Source organism: Grus americana, chromosome 6 (genome assembly GCF_028858705.1).
Source record: "Grus americana isolate bGruAme1 chromosome 6, bGruAme1.mat, whole genome shotgun sequence".
Lineage (NCBI taxonomy): Eukaryota > Metazoa > Chordata > Aves > Gruiformes > Gruidae > Grus > Grus americana.
Window position 1 is genome coordinate 30,705,448 of NC_072857.1, and position 19,893 is coordinate 30,725,340.

The 19,893-nt window shown below is 39.0% G+C and overlaps 1 protein-coding gene across 8 annotated transcripts in view; it reads right to left on the minus strand.

Annotated features, from left to right (window-relative positions):
* The window catches only part of SPATS2L (spermatogenesis associated serine rich 2 like), a 141,264-nt gene that overhangs the window by 17,528 nt on the left and 103,843 nt on the right, over positions 1-19,893 (minus strand). For 6 of the 8 annotated variants that reach the window (XM_054829362.1, XM_054829366.1, XM_054829365.1 and 3 more), the window contains 5 exons: positions 14,574-14,682; positions 10,957-11,006; positions 9,750-9,990; positions 6,071-6,271; positions 5,507-5,642 (listed from right to left, as the gene is read on the minus strand). In XM_054829362.1, coding sequence (XP_054685337.1) covers positions 5,507-5,642; positions 6,071-6,271; positions 9,750-9,990; positions 10,957-11,006; positions 14,574-14,682 — 737 coding nt within the window. Of the gene's footprint in view, positions 1-5,506; positions 5,643-6,070; positions 6,272-9,749; positions 9,991-10,956; positions 11,007-14,573; positions 14,683-15,058; positions 15,110-17,806; positions 17,870-19,893 lie in introns of those variants that run through there. The other 2 variants (XM_054829368.1, XM_054829370.1) reach the window with 2 other exon arrangements.

Below are 19,893 nucleotides of genomic sequence, written 5' to 3' on the forward strand. Positions count from 1 at the left end.
TGTAAAAGACAAAGGGGCCAGAAGGGGTACATGATGTATCTCAGTGAATACTAACCCTCCCAATTTCATGAGCTCCATCTGTTCTCTCCACCAATACACAGCAAGGGTAATCCCAAACTGCTGGAGGCTGTGAGAAGAGCACAAACACAAGCCTCTCTCCTGGTGCTGCAGCTCTGCAGGCAAGTAGCCAGCCTGAGGCCAGTGCTGTTGGATCAGGTCCTACCAGACCCCCCAGGCAGTAGGGACAGGGCCTGGGGGCCTCAGTAAAAGTGCTGGTCTTTGAAGGTACCTGAAAACTCAGCTGGGCCCAAGGAAACCTAAACACCTGGGAGACTGTTTTTTCCCTTCTCTGCACTGACAAGGTTATGGACTGGATGGTGTGACTGATGGGCAAATATCAGAACAAACTGCAAGAGGATTTGAAAATCTGTACTTCAGAGGCATAAGGTCTACTAAAGGTCAGCTGGCGGACAGATGGAGACAGAAAGCTAATGAGGACTGCCTGGAAATGTAGAGAGAAACAGCACAGGAACTCTGTTTAGCGTAAAGCAAGACCAGTTCTGGCCTTTCCAGCCATCTGCCCGTACTCTAAACCACCACATCGCTAACACAGACAGGCAGCTCTTCCTCTGCTGCCATTGATTCTCGGCTATGGGGAACAGAAAACGATCACCTTTACAGTTTGCCAAGCAGGGGTCCCAGAAAGGGGATGACTGTTCACTCATAGCTCTGCAACTGCGAGCACTGGCAGTGTTGCTCACACACTGAGTTAATACAGACACATCTATGTTCTTTTAAATGGCTTCTCCCCCCATTCAACCACTGCTCTGCTTTAACTTAGAAAACAATAGAAAAACTGTTTTATCTTCCCCAAATATACAGTACATGCTTCCTAGCTGAATGTGTTTTTAAATTGTTTGTATTGACAAACTCCATTTTTTCCAGCATTATGTCAGAATTAATTTTTTATCCAGCCTATGGCGGAGCTTTCAAGTGCTTTTTGTTTACTCAAAAAAAAAATTGAATAAATCGACTGTGTTGGTTTTCGTGCTCTTTATAAAGCATTGGGCATACCAATGCGTTCAATATGCAAAAAGCAGAGGAGGCTTGTCTTTCACTGGTCCAGTTCTGCATGCAGTGTAATTAAACCTGGCCCTTACTATTTTCTACAGACAATTTTCCATTTGTGGTTGGAAGCAGACCGTATGGGCAAGTAGCAGATGTTTCCTTTTAGTTCTCCATATGACTGTGCAGATGCCCAATATGTGAAAATTATTTTCTGGCAAGAGGTGTTATGTGGCTCCTTTCGTGCTCTAAACATTTCACTCAGATTCCCTGAGGCTCTCTTTTTATCCCCAAGATCATTTTCGGTCTCTTGGTGGAAAAGTGAGAACACAATTATAGCATACGGGTTTTAACCTTGGCAACAAATGTCTCAAACGCACTCTAGTGAGAGGGGAGTTCGCCTAGCTTTTCTGACCTTCCCCTGCATCTCAAGCACTATTTGGTATTCTTCTTTTCCTTGCCCTACACCACTGAGAGACATGGCTGTGCTTTGACATGTTTTACATCCAAGCAGCAAGTGGAGCAGCTTATGTTCTCACTCACATAAAGGTATTCCTGTCAACCATACGCCAAAGCTGGATGCAATGAGGAGAAATACTGGCTCAGGGAGTAGTTTGAAGGATCTTTCTCATCACTTTCAGGTGCACGTATGAGTGAGAAACAGTGCCCTTTCAGCTTGCTCCGCACAGCGTTCTCCTAGCCTTGGAGGAAGCAATGTCATAGAAAGCTCTGCAAGAGCAGGGGTGACAAGAGTGCTAGGTCACAGCAGATGTACAATCCACATGAGACTGCAAAAGACTTCTCACAGAGCGAGTCAAAGTGCCCTGCCTGGTTCAGCCCTTGGCCTGTAAAATACTCTGGTGTCTTCTGGTATGAAAAACACTGTATAAAAGCAAGTCATTATCACTTGTACTGAGCATGCAGAGAATTACTCCAGTTGGCAGAAACCCCTAGGAGGCTCCTTAAGAAACTGAGCCCACTGCAGTGTTTTTAAATAAACATCTTTCTGGAATTGTTTTTTGGCCCCATTAAGAAGTTAAACACAGAAGCAAGCACTGACTCCCCCCCCCAAGCATTTACAGGTGTTCATAGCACATCTGCTCCATAACACTCCTTTTTTTAGATCACAGGAGAGTGGTATGCAGTGTTTTGCCAGATAGGTGACTTTTTAAATAGCAGCATAGTACTGACTAAGCATGTTCAGGAGTAACTTCCCTTCATTGGTTAGGTCAAGCTGTGAAATACTGAGCCAGAGACATGGACATCCACTGGCAACTATCACCTAACAGTTTCTGCTGCTAAAAGGAAAGGTTCTCATGAATCTTTTTGCTGAAGCTTTCAGAACATCTTAGGTGACGTGTGCTATTCATTTATCTCCATAATAATGGTTTCATATGCTATCTGGAGGTAGGAAGATTATGATGTTTGCACTTCTTCATCCTTTCTGTGATTGGTAAAATCCATTATAAGATTAAAAAAAGATTATTAGAGAGTCCAAAAGATTACTGACTCTTGAAAAGCAGTTTTGATTCTGACCTTGATAGTAAAGGCAAAAAAGGAGGACACAAAAAGGGTCTTTTATCCTATTGCCACAGGAAGAAAAAGAAAAATAAACCCAAGAGAGACAACAGAAAGTAGTATGTGTTTCAGCATTCAGCTGCAACACAAGATTAAAGCTTCTCTCTTCATTTAGCTTCACTGAAACCCCTTAGGTGGTGACAGCTGTGTGTAACAGGAACCAGTTAAGCTCCCATCTAGGTTACAGTATTGAGCCCATTCAAGTATTCCTTGCAGTTCTGACCAGACAGCTCTTGGTTCTGTTGTATGCTTTTCTGTTTACATCTCAAGCAGTCCACATGCCAGTGGCAACTGGGGGAAGAACTTGCAAAAAGCTTTGGAATCACTATCACAAAGGAGACCAGATATTGTCATGCCCTTGCTTTTGGTTACTCCATAGCATTCGGGGAGCAACAGTTTAGCTGAATTGCTTCATTTTCCCTTGATAGACAAGTTGACTGTGCCACAGCAAAATTCCCATGCCCAAGGAGGATGATAAATATGCAAGAGGTCGAGTGCTCACTTAATTATCTTATCCTCCCACCACCACTAGTGATGCTTTGTTCAACTTTGAAGCAAGGAAACTGCCATGTAAATAACAAAAACTAAACCCATTCACCCCAGAAATACGATGTGTTGACTGTATGAGGTCTGAAGGTGTATGTATCACTGGTTCTGGTGATTTCTACTCAAAACCAATGAATCTACAGAAGTTGTCAGCAAGTTTTTGTAAATGAGGCACTAAAGACAATTCTTCCCATCTTTTTCAGAGTTTAAGCCACAAGGTCACATATAATAACACCTTCTTTGGTGTTTTGGGATAAATCATGCATTTTACTGTTTAAACCAATTTTTCCCTCCATTCATTTGAAGAAAACCCTAAATATTAGGCTTATGAGCTGCCAAAAGCAATGTAGCCCACATTGAGACTTCCATAAAGGTGTCCTGATGTTACGCTGTCCTTGTTGCAATGTTATGCTACGTGCATGAAATTGCTTTGTCAGGCCTGAATATTCAGAGCACAGATCTGTTACATTCTAGAGCTTCTGGCTGACTCCACTCCGATAATTTAGGCACTGAAGCTGATAGGAGCCTATTCAAAAGTTTTTCAGGCTATTTTTCATCATTTTAAGTCTACTTGGCTTTACATACTCTTTTGGGGTCATTTTGTCTTCTCCCCTATTAAACTCACCTATTAAGTAACACATTTTAGCATTAGGCAATACACTTAAGTGTTTTTCAAGCTAAAACATGAATACATGAAAAATGAAGAATTTCAGTTCTGAATTTACTAATATAGTCCCTCCCCCACATTCTTAGATCGCAATGGAGTTCTAACCCTGTTCCATGACCAGAGTGACTATCATTTAAAGACTGAATTGACTGTGACTGCCTGCAAACAAGATTAGACATCTAAGTGACATTATATATTTTTAACACTGTTACTAAAAAAATTTGAGGGAGAACTACACAGCAAATGAGACCCAACTATGAGTTTATTCAGAGAAAAGGTCAGACCTTTCTTAGCAGAAACCATAGACATTTTACAGGTTTTCTAAAACCATGCAAAAACACCTCTGAGAACTATCAAAAAAGGTGTAATGGGTTGATGAACTTTACTTAAATTTTTCTATACCAACAATATAATTACTGCATTTTTGTTCGTAAGCAAACGTCACTATACTGGCTCCAGAGCACTCCTGACAACAATATGCAGTTCAGTACAGCTGGCGATCACAGCCCATGCTCACTGGAGTAGAGAGACAGAAAATAAGTTCTCCCTGCTATACAGTAAGGTACACCAGCAGCTCAGTGCAACAGAATCTTCCACAGGATTAGCTCAGTAGACCTTGGACTTTCTGCCCATACAGAAGCAGAGCCCCAGTGGCACTGAAGTAACTTTGGATGCATCAGTGAAGACACTGAATACACCACTGAAGTCCAGAGTTAAACTTCTGCCAATACTACAGCACTCTCGTAAGATATGCTCATAAAAACACTGACAAATATTGTGGATGAGTTGAGTGAATGGTTTTTGTACTCTCCTGTGATTTGTAATTGAATTTTGTACATGTTAATACAACTTTTTCTGTTTACTGCAACACTGTATAATACACAGGTTTTATATGGCATCTGTGCTTAGCAACAGGCTGAGTAAAACTCAAACCAGAAAATATTTTTCTATGACAAGTATATTCAAAACATGCAACTTGCTACTGCAGCAATTATTTCCGCTACAAATTTTCAAAGGGCGTAGACATACATGCTGAAGATCAGGAATAACCAAAATTCTAATGGAAAAAAAAATAAAAAAAAGGAAGAGATAAAAGAATGAGGGAAAAGAATGAACTAGAGATGAGAACTGGAAATGAAGCAATGGATGGGAAAGTTAGAAGAGACTATGGGGGAAAGAAAAAAATAATGGTGGGATAAGAAACAAAGGTGATGGGAAACGAAGAAACAGTAAAAGACTGTCTGCCATAGAAGATAAGATCAAAGAAGTATAGAAAGAATAAATTTAAAGAAGGTAAAAGAGACTTCAGAAAACCCCATAGACAGGATTTTTGAAAGAGCTTTCATTTGCTCAGATATGCTGCCACTGAACTTGATACAAAAGAATTATGTCAAGATGGATCACTTAAACTGACAGTGAGATTTTTTGAAAGAACTGTAGTTTTGTCTCCCTTTATGTATGTAAACATACACGTATGCATATATTACTTCCTGGTTGGTGAGGAGTTACTTAATGGCACCACATATTTTTTTGATGAAACCAAATGCTGCAAACAGTGTGTAAGTGACCCCTCCCCACCAATGCCAGTGGCCTGACTAGCCCCTCTTTTCTCCAGTGGTGCTGATGGATCTCTCAAGCTGATTTACCTACCAGCTGTGTAATTCTGCAAAAGCAGCTTTGATCTTCTTCACTGAATTATCCACTTCCTCTTTGATCATCATACGATATCTGGTTAGAGAAACAGTGCAACGCTGCAAGTCTTTTACTGATTTTTCAATGTTCGGCCCTAAAATAGAAAACAAAAATTGTACAAAAGTCAGAAAGCTGGTTTTGGCTTTTCTGAATGAGGTGCAGGAATCATTCAGCACGTTATTTGCTCCGTTTAAGATAAAGTGGTTATCCTACTGAAGTCCATAAACCCAACTTTTCCATAGTCCTTCTGTAGTGCTCTTCACTTTCTAACCATGTTTGCTCAAATTCATTCCCCAAATCAAATGAATGTTAAAACAGCACTATTAAAATTATTTATTTTAAATTTCATTTAATATAATATTAAATAGACCATAAATTGTTCTACTCATTTTTGTTATGCTGAACATGATTCTGCTCTCACTTTCCAACACATCTCTTCTTCATGCATATGCTTTTTTTTTTTCCCTAGAGGCCTCGGCTGTCTGATCACCGCAGCACACAGCAACCAGGGATCCAATTTACCTCTTTTTTTGACTGAATCATCTGTCTTTGTTTCAAGCTGGGTTGTAGCATTAGATGATTTAACTGAGGAAAATTTTGACTTTGGCCTGCCTAGGTTACACTGGAGTTGAACTGATGACTGAATAGACTCATGCTGTTCTACTCCATTCATAGTCTTTGGGTTGAATTCCACAGATACTCTCTGGTGTTCTTGTTCTTTGTCTGCAAGAAAACATTAAGGTAGAAAATAGGGAGTAATAAGATTAAGATAGATATGAAACCTTATTGTTGAGTCTGAATGACTTTATGTTTATACACTGGAAAAGTTAAGCTGGTTTTTTTCCCCACTGGCATGCATTCTACAGAACCTCAGAAAGCAATGACAGAACACAAACAAAATGGTTTTGGTTATTAAACACTAATTTGAACACACTTATGTTTCAACAGTCTAAAAAGAAAAAAACATTAAAAAAATCAACTCTTCCATGCCGATATGAAAAAATACCTCTTAACAGAATGCATACTACCTATTGTCATCTTTACCCAAATATTAGAGAACAGAACTAAAGATGAAGTCTGCTGTGGGAAAGCATGAGACTTTAATGTTGACACACAAAAAAGGTACATCATTTATCAGCATTTTAAAAGCACTACTTAAACATTCCTACCTGAAATATTTACCTTGCCTGACTACAGATTTCTATCAAGAGAAGTTTCTAAGAGGGACCAAGAAGGAAATGAAACAGTGTCAAAGATTAGACTCCTGGGTTCAACAGCTTCAGAGGGATAAGGTAACAATGCCTGAGCCTGTGTGGCTGCCACAAGATGACCTGGTTTACTCTTTCCAAGACTCTGAAGGGATTCAAGATATCAGCATCATGACAGAAGGACAAGCAGACAAAAATGGCTATCAAAACTGACAGGTAAGGCTAGCTATTCCTGCCACTCTGAATTTTAGTTAAGGAAACGTGCATAGAAAATAATTTATTGTGTTAACCCATTTTTCTGATCTTTGTACTCTGATAAATGAAGGATAGTTTGTTCTGAAGATGCTTTTTATGCATCGCTTTATTCAGCTGAACCCCTGAACTGACTCATAATTAAGTGAAACACTCCCTAAGGCCCCCCACGATGGGAATTTGGCTTTCCAGGGCCTTGAATTCTGTACTTCACTTTCTCTAGCAGGTCTTGATTCCCTGTGGGAAACCATCACACAAAAAAGCAACAACTAAAGACTTTTCAGAAAAAGAAAGATGGAATAATGGCAAGAAATAAACAGACCTGAACTAGAGGTAATAGCCACATGTTCGCCCCTATCATTTTCTAGCATGGGACACATTATGGAGAAACACCAGCTACACTGCATCCTCCCTTCTGGTCCCTGAAGTCCTTTCCAGGCAGACAGGATTTTATGGCTCTGAAATACCTAATCTCACAGACTGTGAGTTGGCATTAGCAAAGCTTCAACCACATGTTACTCATGGGGAGGAAAGCATAAGGGACTGTCAGCAGACACCTGACTATGATCCCTCTAAGGTGTGAGCAGTCTGAAGGTGATGGTGAAATGACTACAGTATCATTAATTTGATAGGAAAGGAACCAAAACAAACATGCCGGACAAGGACAAATCAAAGGAGATTACAACACCAGGGAGCAGTAGGAAATGGGTGCACTTTGGACTCGCTTCAGCATTTCAAACTGTTTTAGAACAGTCTGTGTGACTTGCTCAGAAACCACAAGGGCCCAGCTGCTGACCCCTGAGGGATCCTGATCACCCTTCTCTTCTATTTATTTCTGTGCATTTCAGCAAAATTTAACAACATGTACATAGGTGGCTTTTGACCTTAAGGAAGTAGCTATTATACTGGCTGCAAAGACCAGGTTTCTAGCGCAACTGAAAGTGAAGAAGAAACTCTTTCCTTCTCTGTATTAAACAAATTGCCAGAAACTTATTTTAGTATTTAAGGGAAACTTGAATATTCAAGTTTCAGGTTTTCCTTTCTCTCCACTTCCTTTCCTTTCTTTTCCATCTTTTTCTTTTATTTTCTCCCTCTCCCCCCTTGTTTTTGAAATGGGGGATATTTGTAAAAGTTTATAAAAATTGTAAAGCTATGGTAATATCTCATTTGTCACTTGTAAAAGCAAAGAAAAATTCTGAGATACAGTGCAGTTGTACATACCAAGGGCAAAAAGTATCATGTCAAAAGAAATAAAATAACAAAAAATCCCAACAAAAAACACCACAACAAAAAAACCCCCCTACAACCGAATCGCAATGCCACAGAAAAAGATCACTAAGAGCACAAGTACTCTTCTTGCATTCAGATCTGTTAGCCCCTAGTAAACATTCCCCATGCACGGACAATTCAGTCTATCTTTATTCATGCATGTATCATTTAAAAAAAAAGTAACTAAGAAGTTTGACATGGGAGCTTGACATTATTTATACCACAAATGTTTTCATCTTGCAGAATAAGTGGCAAGAATACTTTTAGTATTATGGAAGCACAGAACTTCCTGGCTTATGGCATATTCTATCCAAAATAAGTGGGAGTCTTTAGCAAGGGCAGGAGTATCATCCATGATTCTTTGAAAGGCACCAAATTCTTAGGACAAAATTTCTGGATAAGTAGTTCGTCTATTTGGCTGCTATAGGTTGGAGAGTTTTCATTTTATTGACCAGAGGTTGGCACCACCAAAGTCATCTGGAAGCAGCAGAGAATTCATTTCAGGACAATTACCCATTTGGCACATTCATTTAAAATGAAGTTTGAGAGCTGTATTTGCAACCGCAGAAAAAGGGATTTAAAGGAAAATTGTTTTAATGCAGTCTTACATGCTGCTAAGACATAGGAAGAAAATACTAACAGCAGCAATAATCTAGGGCCGTCAGCAGTTTGAAACGCAAAGAGCTGAAAAACCATTATCAGTACTGACAGCAATTAAATATGAGCTTTATGAAAGGATACTTGAAGGCAAAAGCTTTCACAAAGCTTCTCCCCCAGAGGAGAAGGTTTGTTTTGATTGATGTTGCTATGATCATAACTCTGCATCTACCTCAGCCCAGTGGGGAAGAGCTTTCTGTGTTACTGTCCCCTAGAGTTTCAGAATCGGTATCTAGACCCTAGCAGAAACATGCATTTACTAAGAGGCTATCAGACTGCCTTCCCTCAACACAAAGGCCCTCCCTTCCCTGCGAGGGAAAGCCAGTGGAGATCTACTGCGACTAGCCTATTCAGGGAAGATGAGAAAAAGAAAAAAAATCGACTAGTCTCTACTAGGCAATAAAGAAATCCTGTAACGTGCCGCAAGCTCACACTGCTCGGATGACTTTGTTCCAGATGAGGGACTTCATGGCTTCTGTCACCATTTTACACTCAAGCCATTTTCTAACCCTGCATTCTTCTGTATTTATATCTGTAATATTCTGTAGCATCTAGGCCTCTAATTACAGTTTGATCTTTTTGTCTCTAGAAAAAAAAGAGATTTTGCAAGGAAACATATTGCAAGGTGAATTGTGCCCAGACATAGATCTACTTGCATGACACTAATAAGTATGTGCATTATTTTGTGAAAACATCTCTCTCCAACTACTACTACTTATATTCTACTTCCTGGCAATAAAAATACCATGATCTTTAGGTAAATGTGGGTTTGGCTATTGCCAGTTAAATAGGTGTCTTGTGCCAGATGAACTGACCTGTAATTTCTGGACAGACCAGCGCTGACTCTACAAATCCTGAGCCTTTCTTCTCAAGAAAAGTGGCTTCCAGTTTCTGATTGGCAGAACCACTGCGAGAGTTGTCCTTAGAGCATCCATTCAGATGGCAGTCATATATTCCCTGGGGCTCTTGAGATCCCTTCTCAGGTCCACCATTCTTGTTTTTAGGATCCTTATTGCCTTGGTGCTGTTTAGATTTGCTTCTTTTTCTCCTGTTGTTCTAAATGGAGTAATATTGCAAGAACAGAGACATCACTCAGTGCAACTCAAACTCAAAATATGATCAGTAGATTGTCCATGCTCTTAAAATGCCATACAAGTGACAACACTGTAATGCAATTTACAGGCCATGCTATGCTATACAACACATTGCATCTGTTCAGCTGAATACATAAACCATTCCAAATAAAACCTGAAGCCCCAAAGTGGTTTTCACCTTCCTTCCACACAAAATACCTGCATTGCAAAATGGTAACAGAGCCTCTGCTAAAACGCTGCTCAAACTGTTTGAGGACAAGCAGCTCCTAACCATCCATGCAGTAACATGGACAAACCTTTAAGGCATCACTCTGATCAGGTAGAAAGTGGTCACAGAGGACGTAGGTTGTCCACTGCTTCTGTAGCTCTTTGAACCATAAAGAGGAGTCTCCATGACAGCGACTCACAGGGCAGCCTCCTGGTACAGCTCCAGCTTGGAGATACGTAAGCATGAAGATCATATCCCAAATACATACTTGAAGTATCTGACTTGATAGTGTCACTAATGCACAACTCCTGATGGATGACTCCTATGCATAAGTTTTTTTTACACCTGCCAGGAAAAACTCGAGCACTGTGAGTGGCTGTGACTACCCAGGATACAATTGCTTATTAAAAGTGTTTCTGCACATGGGCCAGTTTGGGATTCATTCTGTACTTGTCCAGGGTCTGGCTCCCACATACATGTACACACATGTGCTGTCCCAGAAATTCTCTCAGAACACTGGGCTAGAGAGACAGCAACAGATGAACAGGTTTAAAAATACACACATACATTTGCTTTCAAGTATGCCTGACTACAGGTGTGAACGAAGCCACCTATATTAGAAAAGACAGATAAAATACTGGCCAAAATAAAAGTACTACATTCAACTACAGCAGCTGATAAATGGTCTGAATGCTTTGATTCTCAAGAGCAAGTTCTTACCTTCTTTTTCCCTGTCATATTCCATTCCTTTAGAACCTGAGTTGCACTGCCTAGAAAAAGGAAAGATAAAACATTTCAGCAAAAGTTCAGCTATGAAAAAGAACTGTGTTCAAGAACGGTTTCTAGTCTCCTAGCTCGGCAGCATTTCCATTTGTCATTGCAAATTCTCTTATGTGAGGAGAACAAAATGGGTACTGCCATCTTTCTCCTTTTTAGTCACCTGTTTTGATTACACGACGTACAGTGGATGGGCTACTTGGCACCACTGCATTTTACAGCCTTCATTCCACAAAGTGATTGAGTGCCTAACTTAAAGCACTAGCAGGACCCCCAGAAAAATCAACACTCAAATCTCTTGCCTGAACAGGAAAGCATCTCAGCACCCTAATACTGAGTAAACTAGATGGTCCGCCCTGACTCTAGAGCTTCCAGAAGTTTTAAAATCTTTTGGAATTTTTATCATATGCTTCCTATGTGTTATCTGTCTTATTCAGAAGACATAAGAACATAAAAATGAAGACTTAATTACCATCCAAAAGAGTAATTTTGTGGGCTCTTGCAGAAATTCTGCATCATACAAACACAGTAAACTTAGGCCTGGCAGGAAAAAAGTGTTTAAAATTTGTATTGTAAAATCATTACAATTTTGTATACTTGAAGTTCTGTTTGCCAGCCCTAACGAGTTGGTTAGATAAGTTTATGGAACAAAGCAAGGGGAGCCTTGGGCAGACCAGTGCCAGCTGCCATGTTAGAAGAAAACTCTTCTGCATCTAGTTAACATCATTATTTTGTTCTCCCAGACCCTAAAGCTAAAAAATAGATGCTCTTGGTAAGTGTGCAGTCTGAATTGTCATCAAAACTACTGTTGCAGTATCTGCCACAATAATCCTTTTAATCACAATCTGGTTAAAGGTCTTCTGCTTAAATTTAAGAATAATTTTACCATCACTGCATAATTTTAGTAAATATTAATTTATTATCCTTTCCAAATGGGCTTCATGCTCAGCCAGTCTTCTCAGTCATTTCAGTGAACTCTTGACAATATTAGTATTAAGAATGAATGCTGTTTTCAGACCACCATGAGTTGTCAACTTGTATTCAGCCAAAGATGTGTGAGGTTTTCAAATGTACCAAAATTATTTTTCTATCACAATAATCCAGATCCAAGATTATCTGGTGAGTCTATCATGCACATTAGAAGACAGTACACATCTTGCTAGCAGAGCTAAGCCTAATTGGCTAAATTGTAAAAAAAAAAAAAAAAAAAAAAAAAAAAAGAGTGTATGGAATCCATCAAAGCCATATTTTGTTTCCTAGATGACATGACAATGCAGACAGAATACTAAGAAAATTTCTATTATGTGTATAACTATATATATTTAGTTATACACATACTTACATACATATAAATACAATCCCCTCTCCTAAAGGTATGCTATCTTTTGACAGACACTGCCTTTCAGTATGAAGAAATAAACCCAGACATTTGCTACCCGTTTTACTCTGTGCAATTGCAAAATATGCAATTTCACTTGACAGCTTTGTTAACTGTTTTCACAGTATCGTCCAACACTCTTTTTGTGTTGGCTGGTGTTGTCTTAGCTTTGCTTCTCTCTGCTTCCCTGTGAGTCCTATGCACAGTGAGGGTTATTTTAGGGATTCACCCAACTAACCTGTTTCCTCCTCTTGGAAATGCATTAACTGTGCAAATCCTAACACCCTCATTTGAGCTCACCAATATATTTTCTTGAACACATGTACAAAGCAGCTGAACAGACCTTTTGATTACACTTGATTAGGTAAACACTAACAAATAAAACATTTGAACCACTATTTTAACTCAAATTTCATACATAAAAGTAAATTCATAATAGATACATCACCTATATGCCATTCCAGATATGGAGCAAGATAGGAGCTGATCTTGGGAAACTAAATTTGAACATTTCTTGATTCAGTATGCAGCACCTCTGAGAGAAGCATTAAATGGAGGTGCTCAGCCTTTTCACTCAGCACAACTGTCCCCATGTTTTTCATTGCGTGCAGCAATGTGTTTTCTGTGATTGCTAAGATTGAAATAGCACAGTTTGTGCCACTCATGTGAAAAGATACTTGAAGTGCTAAATTCATTCTATCCACAGTGGCAGGTGAATGGACATGTCTTTTCTCACAGTGTTTCCAGACAGTAACAAATATTGGCTGTTTTCAAATGCTCACTCGCAAAGACTTCTGAACTCAAGGCACAATGCTCATAAACTGGTGAAGTTCAAACAAAGATCATTTGAGTTCAGGTTACAACAGCTTGCTTTTTTTCAAGACTTTGTTGCACTCTTGCAAAGTTTGCTTTTGCCCTGTTTCTTCCTCACAGCAGATGATGACACGTGGCTGTAAAAGCACTTCCCCTTTTGAGGAGCCACTGGGAACAACTCATAGATCACAAGCAAGCAATGGTAACAAGACAAAATAAATTTAATAAAAGGAACTTACTGAATAATCATGGAGCAACCCTCCACTACTTTCCCAGGACATAGTACAGGAAAACAAAATTACTGTTAATTAGATGCATCACATTTTCCTTTCTCTGTGTGTGCGCACACAAAAACTCTGATTTCCATACATCTATCCGAATCTGACTGTCTATGCAGATGCCTGAACCAAGAGGCACCATATAGACCTGATGGAAGAATTCTGATGCATTTATAAATAGTCCAGTTTGCTTGCATCTGTTTTTTGCATATTGGTAAGTAATTCCTAGTACACTATCATGCTTTTTGGCTGATACATTTTAGTAAATTAATGCAAACCAAACACAAAATTATTCTGAAGTAAAATAGATATGAAATAAGCAACTCGGTGAGATGACAAATCAACATTATGATGCATTCTTAAGATATATAGGGATTTTGAGATCACTGAACTTCTAGTATCTTTTAAGCAGCCCCAAGCTACAAGCATTTTTGAGAGGATTTGCTCATGGTATGCTGTTATTCCTGCAAAGGGTTTCTTACAGACTTTGGTGAAAGTTCAAAATACTTGCCATTATATATTTATCAGAAAAGTGTTATTTAAATACAAGTGACCTTTCATTAGAGATGGTCTCGTGATGCAAAATAGAAACTCAGATCCAGACCTAGAATGGCTCAAACTTTCAATGGAGTCTTGGTTCAGCCATTATAAATGTCAAGGCTATTTACAAAATTCAGATTGAGGTTTGAATGTCAATGTATGCATCAAGTTCAGAGGTTTAGGGGCCTGGTTATCTGCTTCAGAACTATCCCAAATTCTTATTTGTTACTGCATCTGCAATAGTGAATCATATTCTGACATATTTACTTTAAAGAGCATTAACTTTCATGCAGAATAAAGAAGGTCTGCAACAAGAATGGCACCAAAAAATGGCAAAGTCAGGCAGAACAGATAAACAGCCATTTCAAACTCATGTTGTGAGGGAGCAAAGATGCAGACAGAGGATCGATTATAAAAAAATGAACTAAGTGTCACAATCATATGAATTTCAGCAGAACAACAGAATATATTTTGAGCAACTAGAGAAAACAAATACTTCAACATGCATTTGAATCCCTCACACCTTAGTGAAAAAGGTACACTATACTCACCATCCATGAAAGCTTGAACAGCCTTGTCTACATTGTTATCAAACTGCTGCAACACCAGAACTATCTCATTATTGCTTTTGTTTGGAACAATTGATCGGATTGCATTGATCTGGAAGGGAAAAAAAAAAAGGAAGACAATAACATATGGGTTTATGATACTCCTTTGGACAACAAAGTACCTTTGTGCCAATGCACGTTTATATAAATGCACGTTGTACGTGACATGCTTACAGGTATACAACAACGTATCTGTATGAAGCCATACTCATCCTCTCCCTACCTGGCTCATACAAATAATGAAAACAATTTCTTCAAGAGACCAAATCATAGAACTGGTAGCCAGCAAGCCTGGAACCAAATCCTACCCTCAGTCACAGTGGGAGAACTAGTTTAACTGAACTGACAGAATTTGGCCTTACGCTTCTTTCTTAAATGTTCTATTTGCTGCCACGCAACTTGACAAGACATCACCTACACCAACTTACTGAGTACACAACTACTTCAACAAGGCCTTGCTACATCAAAGTTAAGACTGGTGGGTTTTTTTGACATCTGGAAAACAGTCATGTGCATGAAAATAGTCACAATCTAAAAGAAAACAGTATAATTTGTAACAGCTCTAGTGGCTGCTCAGCATAATTTCAGTTTGCTCTTCCATATATACGTCACCAGGAAGCTTGTGTAACAAAATTCTGAACAAAAGACATGGGAAGCCAAATGCTTCCTTCAGGAAACTCTGCTGATGGATGAGGTGTTACACCCACAGATGATTCTGGCATGCCACACTGCAATTTCACAGCATTTGCTATTGCTGTATTACCTTCAGTGTCCATTCATACCAAAGGGTAATTCAACCCATTATGTTTTAAATAAAATATTCCTACTGGAATCATGTTGATGATTTACTTTCTCATGCCCATGTAATATAATTGAAAGTACATGGTTACCTGAAATTTAAATTACTGTATTGTTTTAATGCTAGACAAGCTTTACTGGGTAGTACCAAAATAAAAATACTTGGTTAAACATAATTAGCAAAACTAACAAAAGCCTACAGTAGTACTGTGAAAAAACAAGAGAATCGGTGCCCAAACCAGTCCAGTAGTTGTTCCAAATCAGCTTTTTGAGCTTCTGTGTCAAGCTATCCAGCATGTATTTACTATTAGAAACTTGTTATTGCACTGCAAATGTTTATTCAGCACCCTTCTTTGCCATCTTTCTGTGGGAATACCTCCTTAATTAGGGTGTACTTTTATCTACTGCATCACAATGTCATCATACTAATTTCTGATTGTGAAGCACTGGTGGTCTTTTTATTGCACTATGAAATACAACTGTGAAAAAATACTACATGAAGATAGATCTGTTTAAGGTAACTAGGCTGGCTTACATGGTGACAGTGTTCATACTACCTTGTCTTAGCTGCCCATTTAGATGCCAAAGAACAATCTTTCTAGATTCCCTTTACAGAATCCCCATCAGTGCAGACACCAGAAGGTGATTCAGATCACTTAGGTGCTCAGATTTATGACCAAAAATCTTATTTTGCTGTATCTAATCATAGATAGACATCAAAGGCCTATCTAATAATTTGTCTATAACCCTATAACTGGAAAAGGCTTGCCCACAAGCTGGGTCCCAACCCAACAACTAGCTGCTTTGGAGTCTCTAGTAAACACAGGTAAGTTCATACTGGAAGTTCAGACAGGCTAGGCTGTCAACTGGACCGCTTGAACCAGAGGCTGTTGTTGCCAGAAACTATCCAGAAAATCTGTCTGCTCAATCTTATCTCTTCAGCTGACGTGTATGCACGGCAAGGGAAGTAGCGAGTATAGCTCTCTATGCACTGCAGGCATTGAAGTGAAAACCACTCCAACAGGATGTGCAGAAAAATCCCTGGAAAAAGGAGTTTTAGTCATCTTCTGATTGTGGGTACAGGCCTGCTATTTACTGATAAAGCTGCAACAAGTATGAACCGAGCTGGCTCCATAACAATAAAAGTTGGCAAAGACTCTAGGGTAGAGCAGGCCACAAGCTGCAGTTCGTTTTACGTTCAAGCTGGTAGCTGCCAAACATTTCCACCATGTGGATTACATCTTCATATTCTCACAAAAACCTCCGCTCTTCTTTCACAATCATGTGGATCATTTCTCTGCCTACTCAGAATTGCATAATCTCCTTGTGGCAACTGCTTACAGGAAAAATAGTAAAAGGAAATATCTAGAGTATTCTAACCATCTTTAAATATAAGCATGGGAATTTCATATGGCTTCTAGGTCCTTCTTTGCTATGAAAGGTCTGGAAGCTTCATGAAGCATCTGGAAACAACAAAGCGAGGCCAAGACCACAGGATGGATCAGGCAACTCACCACACACTGCAGTTTGGAAACTTCTTAAAGACATTAAGAAGAACATCTGTGGGGTGGAGAACACTGACACACAAAAACTTGACCAGGCAGATTATGTTTTAGACTACAGAATCTACTGAAGACTTTCTGTTTACACTATGGTCTTTGTTAATTTTTGATTAATAGAAAAACCAAAATTAAAAGCTAAACTGTGTTTCATCCAACTGGTAATATTATTAAACACAAAAAGGTATGGAAACACTCTAGTTGTGGAAATAACCCAAAAAAAGCAAGATCATTATCTTAGGAAGAATACTGACCAATACAGAGAAAAGAAATTAAGCATATGACCAACACTGTGGACTATATAAAAATTTGATTTTGGGAACATTAATGTACTGCCGAGCTCAATAGTTCTACTGCCAAAACCCAACAATATCCTTTGTTGACTGTTGTACAAAATACACATTTGTTTATCTTTCTATTTAGAAAATAAAAAAGTTGAGAAGTTTAACGAAAAAAAATCCTGAGGAAAAGAACATTAGATTGCAAAATAAAGCATCCAGGACTTAGGAAATTCCTAATCAGAAGTTGCTTGCACTTTCTTTCTGCTTCCCTTGTACCTATGATACCCAGGATACCTACAAGTTGTCAGTGTTTCTGCTTTCCAGATTTCTGCAGTGACTTATCTGGGATAAGACAGATGAAAACTAAAATTTTCAACTGGTAGGATATGTTAATATTAAGGAAAAAAAAATGCTCTGCTCAGAAACAACAAAAGCAGATATAAACTCAGAATTCCAACAGAGGGAAAATCCCAAAAGGTTTTGTTTGAAAAACAATTTTGTCTTAGAAATTTTTAGGAACAAAACGGAATAACATTACCATATTTATTGTGGAATTTCAAAGACAGACCGATCTGTGTGCCGGACATCAGATCTCCAACATATGCGCTGTTTGATTGATGTTTTCATCCAGAATACACTGGAACTATTGTACATAGGCAATGAAAAAGTTAGTGATTTCTGGACATCCAGAAATTACTGACAAATGGCTACAAGTCTCAAAATGTAACCTGATGGTGTATCTGGGAGACGACAAGGCATGTTGAGGGAGACCAGGCCATATGACAGCCTTATCCTAGAAGTGCAAATTTCGAGGTCCCCGATATTCCACCTTTTAGTCCTTTCACCCTGGTTTCAAAAATATGTGTAGGTTTCTGTGTTTGAAGCTCAGGTCTATCCCCACATGCAAAATGTGTCCCATATATTTCTGGAAACGGACATACCAATACTAAAGAAAAAGCCAAAGGGAGGGGTGACAACCTTCCTGACAGCACAAGCCTAACACAAATGCACTTCTACAGCTGAAGGTCATACGAGACACATCACAGACTGTGATGAATGGAGGCACAGCAAAGCTCCAGGAATGCTTGACAAATACAAGATGACAAGTGGGAGGTATATTAAAGGGCTGGATGTGAGCTGGATCTAGGCAGCCCAGGTATGCTGGCTCCTCTCTGGTTCACCTGCTAGTTCAGGTGATAAGACAGCCCTTTTGCTAGTACAGCTATACACCTCAACTGCTTACAAGTCTCCAGCTGCTTGAGAGAAGTCAGTCACTTCCTAATCCAGAAAACTATATAGAGCTCATTTTTATTAAAGGTATGACAGGGTGATTCAAGGACAGGAGATAATTACTACTTTTTATCTCTACAGTCCTCAAACTTACGAATAACATCCATTTTCTCAACGTGTAAGCAACAGATGATGGAAGTGGAATAATCCAGTATTTTATGACTTATCAACAAATTCCTTTTTAAAAATACTTAACATCCTAAAGGATGAAAAAAGTACAAGAGCCAAAGAATCTCCTAATGTGCAGCGATACTGCATTAATACCTAACAGTCTGCAAAAACAAACTCACAGCAGTCTACTTTATTAGATTTATTTCCATGTATGTGGGAGAAAACAGTTTTTTCCTACTTGCTGAAACCTGATCATAGGAAGAACATTACCAGACAGACTACAGGGAAGACAACTATTTTAACAATTTTGTGAATCATCCTGTCTTTATCCAGTGTAGATTCCCAGTGAACGCCTGTCATCATCTGGATGCTAGACAAGCATTCTGGGACACAAAGAGAATTCACTAACATACCTTCTAAACCACAGATAATTGTGCTGTTAATGTCAGCATTAGTTGAGAAGCTGTCACTGACAGTCGTTAAATTCCTGGGCTTTCCCTCCTGTAGCCTGACCAGAAAACACATTTCTTTGTTTACTACTAAGACGACTTGCTCAGAATTTCAGCTTACAAAAGTTATTTTAAAGCAATCACAAATCTAAAATATAAAGCTGTGATCTTGAAAACAAGTGTGTACACAAGAACATTGAAGGCAGAACCCACGTCCACCTCCACTTAAACCCACGATCCAGCATGCATTTAATTCCTGTGGACCTAGCTATGCTTCTACATAAGGCTAAAGTCAATTCAAAGTTTAGAAGACTTTTAACTAATTTTCTGAGCTGAAATCTTAAGCACACACTTAGCTTGAAATGCTTGCTCAAGCCCTGTTAAAGTTGCTGCAATTTGAGACAGGTTGCATCTCATCAGGACCAGAATTCCACATGAGGTTGTTTTTATCAGTCTCTTACAGAAATTGCTGAGGACTGCCCAGAAGTGATATCGAAATTGAAAAGGGTTCCACATCCCTTCAGATAAGCTGTTTCTACCCCAAAATAAAATACCCAAGGACTGATGAGATGTACTTGACTATTTTTCTGAGAATTACTGTTAAACTATAGGCAATCTCAACTCTGAGGCAAATTTTTGGCTCACCTGAAAAAAAAATGAAAATTCAGTAACAAGTTACTTTTGAGGAGCATGGCACACAGGAGAGGAGGACACTGAAACTCCAACCTCTCATGGTATCTTTCTTGAAGTTCTCATGAACATCCATCTCATGAGA